Source organism: Fukomys damarensis, unplaced genomic scaffold (assembly GCF_012274545.1).
Source record: "Fukomys damarensis isolate Sample0158 unplaced genomic scaffold, DMR_v1.0_HiC HiC_scaffold_17, whole genome shotgun sequence".
Lineage (NCBI taxonomy): Eukaryota > Metazoa > Chordata > Mammalia > Rodentia > Bathyergidae > Fukomys > Fukomys damarensis.
In genome coordinates this window covers 71,905,067-71,911,842 of record NW_022900929.1, presented here as the reverse complement: position 1 = coordinate 71,911,842, position 6,776 = coordinate 71,905,067, and the positions used below count along the sequence as shown (strand labels likewise).

The 6,776-nt window shown below is 46.3% G+C and overlaps 1 protein-coding gene across 1 annotated transcript in view; it reads left to right on the top strand.

Moving 5' to 3' along the window:
- Positions 1–6: 6 nt before the first annotated feature.
- Nid2 (nidogen 2) overlaps positions 7–6,776 on the top strand; it is a 60,099-nt gene continuing 53,329 nt past the window's right edge. Inside the window, exons 1-2 of the mRNA XM_010632701.3 lie at positions 7–192; positions 746–1,054. Coding sequence (XP_010631003.3) covers positions 13–192; positions 746–1,054 — 489 coding nt within the window. The 5' untranslated portion in view covers positions 7–12. The remainder of the gene's footprint in view (positions 193–745; positions 1,055–6,776) is intronic.

Here is a 6,776-nt window from a genome sequence, read left to right as displayed (position 1 = left end):
CCATCGTCGCCGATGTTGCTGCTGCTGCTCCTACTGCTGTCGCCGGCCGCGGCGCTGCACCTGGACGAGCTCTTCCCTTACGGGGAGTCGCGGGGAGATCAGCTCCTGCCGGAAGGCGACGACGAGAGCTCGGCACCCCTTCAGCTGGCGCACCCTCTGCGCTTCTTGGATGCCCAGTTCGGCAGCCTCTATGTAAGTTCAGCCCCTCTGGGCGCGCACCCCTATGCACGGTGCGCGATTGCTTCCCCGGAATCTGGGCTCTCCGAAACTCTGCCTTCTGGTGGGGAGAGAGTCCCCAGGCTCCGTTGTCCTCTCCCTGGACGTGGCTTTGCAGCCAGGCAGCTGCCGGGGGGGCCCCCTGTTGGGGAGGAAGCATCGCCCTGCTGGGGGAGTAAGAACCATTCCCAGCCACGTCCGCGCCCATGCCGAAAGCAAGGCGAGGTTCGCAGCGGGAAGGCTGTGCGCATCTGCGGAGCTGGGCTCTGCATCCCTGGCCGGGTCGCCTGGGGAGAGAGAGGTGGGCGAGTTCTGGGCCACCTAGATCTGTGGGGTCCCGGGGCTCGGGGCGTCACTCCTCCCGACTCCCAGCCGGCGGGGAAGGAGAGGCTTCTTGCCCTGAGCGGTTCCCTTCCCTCCTTGCCGAGCCAGGGGAGCGCACACGGTGGGAGCCACGGTGGGAGCCGCGGTGGCCGCGCCCTGGGGATTGAGGGACCACCGCCACCTTTTTGTGCCTCTTGCCTCCCAGGTGGGCACCAACGGCATCATCTCCACCCAAGACTTCCCCAGGGAGACCCAGTACGTGGACGACGATTTCCCCACTGACTTCCCGGCCATCGCTCCCTTCCTGGCGGACATCGACACGAGCCTGGGCCGGGGCCGGGTGCTCTTCCGGGAGGACACCTCGCCCGAGGTGCTGCGCAGGGTCGCCAGCTACTTGCGCTCCGGCTTCCCGCGCTCCGCTGCAGGCTTCGCCCCCACACACACCTTCCTGGCCACCTGGGAGCGCGTCGGCGCCTATGAGGAGGTCACGCGAGGGGCGCAGACCTCAGGGGAGGTAAGTGACCAGGGTACCTGACACTCGGGCGTGAATTCTGACCAGGAACCCCGCGGCTTGCTTCTCTTGAGTAGCATATCTTGGATATGTTGCAATGGCAATAAATACATTTCCATGACTTTATTTATAATGACTGCGTGATATTCCAGTTTATCTACCTCAAATTACTCAGCCAGTGTTCCCAGTGGCCATTAAGGTTATGTCCATGTTTTCACTATTATAAATAATGAAGCATTTTTTAAAAAGTGCAATCGGTGCACATGTCCTTGGTGCACACCCGAGGAAGTACAGTCGGTACCGTGTCAGAGAGAGGGGATTTTTTGGAAGCTCCTTCATAGCTTTTTGCCAGATTGTGCCCAGGTTCCAGTTTACGTGATCTTTCGTTTACAGGAGACTGTCTATGATGTGTTTTATAGTCTCTCTGCAGAACGTAAAACAACCCAGGCTCTCAGTTTTTGGTTTTGGGCAGCAACGTTGAAAGTGTTCCAAATGGACCTTGGTAATGAGACCGAGGTAATTTGGTAAATGGCAAATTGCCTCCTTCTTGGAGTAGGTTAAAAATGTCCTATGAAATTAGACTGGAATATAAAATATCATACATGCTCCAAAGGCTGTTTTTTTTATTTTTTTTTTTGGTAATAGGGATCAAACTTGGGACCTTGTGCTTATGAGGCAGGCTGTAGAACCACTGAGCTAAATCCCCGGCCCTCTAAAACCATCTTATTTAACTCATAGTTTTTCTTCACTGTGGAAAGACAGCACATGTGAAGCTTGCCTGTGGTCACCGACTAGTCCAATATGGTAGCCACTCTTGTTCTGTGTTCTTAGAGGAAAAGCTCTGTGTCCTAAAACCTGTACCAGGCAAAGGAGGTCTAGAAATAAAAATCACTGAATTTGTGTAGGGTCAGTTCAAACAAACATGTTCAGCACCTTTGCGTGGGCACTGAGCTAAGTAGGAGATTGGAGAGGATACAAAGACAAGGCAAGGCCCTACCACTGTGTTTCATTCATTCATTTTTGTTTATAAGTTAAACAAATAGAATTAAAATTAAATATCACATGCTGATGGTAGAAAACATGGAAAACAGAACATAAGAAAGTAAGCATTATTTATAATTCTGCTAACTTGGAAGTCAGCAATGCTCATACTTTTTTATATATTCTTTCCATCATTTAAAAAAACTGATATATGATTATTTTATATATGAATGCATAGAAAATTTATATTGTAACATAATTGAGATTTATTAATTAACAAACCATTTCTGTCCATACAGGGATTCGCACTGTAAGGACATACACTTACTCCAGTAGGGCTCATATTTGGTGGGGCCCTTCACTAGTTTTCAGTAGGACAAGAATAATAGTTTCTTGGCTTAAGGAGCCTGGCCCTGACTTTTCCTGTGTAGGGGGACTGTGTCTGGCAGGGTTTTGGTGAGAACTTTCAGTCTGCCCTGAGGAGAGTAGAGCATTCTCGATGCAATGTGTGTGTCCCCCTTGTGCCATAAAGCAGAATTGTTGGGACCCAGCAGATGGCCTGTTGTTCCTGAGACCCCAGAGAAGCAGGGAGCCCAGGCAGGTCCTGTTCTGGAAGTTTGGGTTTGGTTCTCAAATGGCGGACAGCATCTGCAGCATTTTAAACAGGGATTTCTATGGGTTTTGTTTTAAAGAAAGCTCTTTTTTATTATATTGAGGAGGTAAGGGGACAAAGAACAGGATGACTACTTAGATAATTATTAAATGTTGTTTATTCAAGCTGTCTTGTTAAATTCTTGCATCAATGTTTTATCGTATTATCATCCCATCACAATCGTACCAGATAAGTACTTGAATCACTTGCATTTCACAGATAACAGTGAGTAGAAGACAAAGTGTTTATCCAAATTCTGCTCTCAGTGAGGAATAGACAAATTCAAAATACAGGTTTCTCGATTTTTGGAGTTTTTTTCTCAAGACCCACTCCCTTGGCATAAGTGATACAAGTAGAAACAACAATAGCTAAAGATTTCAGTAAATAAGGTTCGAGTTTTATCGTCTTGGTGTGATTTTGGTACCAGGAGAGTTCTCGGGACAATTCTTATTCAAAGGAAGCCTGAACTTGGAATGAAATCTGCTGTCAAGGATGCTTTTTGTTTTGTTTTGTTTTCTTTTATTGAGTTTATTGGTACATTTTAGGTATACAGTACAGTTACATTCATTATTGGGATCTTGTACCTTTACATGACAGGTGGTCTTGGTTCTCATTTTTTCCCCTTGTCCCCACCCTCCCTTCACCTCCTCTTCCTCCCCTCCCCATTTACAAACATTTTGTTTCCATTTTTTCATTTTCTCATAGTTTTCCCCCTTATTACCTTTCCCCTACCCTTCCCACTTTCCCTGCACCTTTAGCCCTTTTCTTCCCATTTCACAATGTCAGTTATCTCATTAGGATCTTACGTACTATTATAGTTTATTCACACCAGAGAAACTATATGGTACTTACACATGTGTGACTTATTTCACTTAGGAGTATATCCTCAATATTGAAGGATGCTTTTGATACCAACCTCACTTCTAATACTCTGAAGAGAGTTCATCTGTGTGTGTCTCCCTTTTTCAAGAGAGAAAACAATGACAGAGTTGAGTGAGAGGAACTGGGGTCATGAAATCATGCTCAGGCATTTAGATCCCAACTTTATGAGGGCTTATTTGAAAGAAAACTTGCAGTGCAGATGAAATGGCTTTGTTAATTACTTCAATTACTCAATTTCATCTGTGTCGTGGGTCTAATGCTTCTCTTGCCAAATTTTCAGGGTGGTTGCGAAATCAACGCGGAGAGAAAGACAGTTTGGGGAGAAGAATGGATTTGCAGGGTTATCCAATGATTTTGGAAGTAGTGACTGAGTTGAGCATTAACCTTGGTTTCCTAACCTGTACAATGAGGTAGCAACCCTAACCCTTAGGAGATTATTGTGAGAATTAACTGAGGTGACATTTTTAAGTACCGTTCCAGTCCCTTAGACCTAGCATGTGCAAATGCTCAGCCAGCTTTTGTTCCCTCCTTTCACTTGATAAGACCAGATTTAAATTCTTTTGTTTTACTGTCTTGTAAGGGTGTAGTGAATGAAGTTCTTTGTGTAAAGATTCTTTTTTTTTTCCTGACTTATTTGGGGGAAGCAACATTAGGGTGGGGAAAGATTTGTAGATGCCATCTTCCTTTAACTTTTCCAATCAAAATCACTCCTCAGTATTGCTAGATGCTGAATTGGCTTTCAAGTGTTTTCACTTGGAAAGGAGATGAGGATTCCGTTTGGATAGAGGATGTTTTTTCAATTACCCACGTTGTAAGTTCTGCTAAATACTTTAAGGAGCTGTGGGACTTGAGTTCTTGCTTTAATAGTTTTTTTGGAGGACAGATTTTGGCAAACATAATCTTTTGCTTGAAGGATTGTGTGAGTTTTACATGGCCTTCCTTAAATCTTGGCGCACTAATCTTACACTGTGAAGTTACTGGAAACTCGAAGCTATCAGAGAGATGGTGTCTTTCCCATTGAAAACAGTTTCAGTTGGTGCTCCTTCTTGCCAGGGATAGTCACACTGGGTGTGACAGGACATTGTGCCCAACACTGCAGCAGTGTGAAAGTGCAAGTGCATTGGGAAAAATATGCACAAATAGTGGTTTTTTGTTTTTTGTTTGGTACCAGGATCGAATTCGGGACCTTGTGAGGCAGGTGGCAGAACCACAGAGTTGAATTCCCAGCTCCACAAATAGTGTTTTTTTTAACTCAGTTAATCCGAGACTTCTTGAGCTGTCAGGCAATTCATGGAGCAAGAATTGTGGTGTGGACTTCAAAGAACTTATTCACAGAAGTCGCGAAGCCTGGGATGTACTTTAGCTGTGGGTTTTGTTGTTTTGTGTGTGTGTTTTTGTTTGCTCCCAGGGGAGGAGTGGTGTTATGGCAGTGGGTTACATAGGTCCGCATAGTGTGTGGAATGTTTTTGTTGACTTGGAATTTGAGTTGTGCTGGAAGGGCTGAAAGATGGATACTGAGACTGAGGTAGCACAGATTGTTCTGAGCTAGGGCAGGTCTGGAGGAGGCCAGGAGGGCTGAGGCTGGAGATCCCCGGATGAAGGAGTCACGGGGGCAGTGATGAAAGCGGTGAATGCAGGGTTTCTCAATGGAGCTCTCAGCGTGGGGGCTGTTGTCAAGAGTGATAGTCATTGACCAAGAACCGCTGAGCTAAATCCCCGGTCCTATGGAAGCATTTTGACTTCTGGATCCAGAAGCGAAAGGTCTAGCTCTTAACTGAAAGAGTTGAACCTGAGTCTGAGGTGCAGCTGTGAGACTAGAAACAGGTATGCAGTTTTGCTCAAGACTAAGAGTGGGGAAGGGCGAGATAATAGGAATGTCATAGCAGTGAGCATTCATTCTCCTTGAATTTTTGGCAAGTTCTCTAGGACGCAGTAGAAAGATGAGTTGGTGTCTTCAGGCGGCCTGGGTCAGTGTCCAGCAGCGGTGGGAGATGAAGGAGTCCAAGAAGGGATTGAAAATGCAGAAGTTGGAGCCGCTGGCTTCCTGACTCTAGAGAGCATGTGGCCCTAAGGGAACAGCAGAAGGAGAGCTTAGAGGTCCTGGAGGAATCGCCCTGCTCCTAAACTTCCGTTTTTGTTTTGCTAAACCTCAGGCCAACCCCTCTGGGACAGGGATGATAATATTCTGCTTTTTTGGCAGATGGCTGTAATTATTTAACAGATTGCAAAATTAGAAACACGTTTTATATCTGTCAGCCCGGCTCTGTTAAGTGTCACATCGACACTGAGGGGTGATGCCCTGTATCGGTGTGGGGGAGGCAGATTCTTGCTTTCTGCTACGGGTTCTGGCCTTTCTCTCTCTGATAACAGACAGCGGAAACCTTGAAGCTCACAGCCACTGGCCTGGCCCGCTCTGTGCGGCTCCCCCCCACCATGCCTCCTGCTCCTCACGGGGACCCTGGGGATGCTGGGAACCAGTGACCCTTGTGTAGTGCTTGGCAGCCCATCTGAGGGTTTCCCTTAGGAGCCTGAGTGTGTGGGGCTCTCGCAAAGGGTTATATCTAGGAATGCCCGGACCTTTCCGTTTTGGAATCCAGTCAAGGAGTCCAGAGGAGGAGCCCTTCAGGCCTGCATGAAGTGGGCTCTTTGGCAGTGCGATGTGGAATTTCGTGGAAATGACTGAGAACTTTGCAGTGTGGGTGGTTTTTAAAGAGTCAATCTCTTTTGGAGGGTCACTTGGGATCATAAATTCTGTTTAAAAGGAAGTTGTTTTCTTCCTCTGATATTTGCCTATTTCAGTGGAAATAGGGAAATTAAACACTTGCCGCCTGTAATGAATGAGTGCTTGTCTCAAGGGTGGCATTGAAAATACATTGAATACATTTTAATTGAAGTGAATTTTGGCTGACTAATGGAAAGAATGAATAAAGTGCTAACGACTCAGATTCCACAGTGAAAAGCCATACTCTCCCCTTCACAGGTCTGGTTAATTCTCCCAGACATCCTCCCCCTACCCTTCAGTTCTTTACATTCAATGCAACCGCCTGATCTTAAGTTCTCTAAGCTTAGGGGGGAAACCAGGATTTCCCCCTAACTTCTATTGATTGTAGTTGGTTCAGGCCAGGAGCTTTAAGTCTTAGCTGTTTAAGATGGAACTCTTTCTCTTTCCCTGGTGACTTTTCTTTCTTTCTTTTTTTTTTTTTTTTTTTG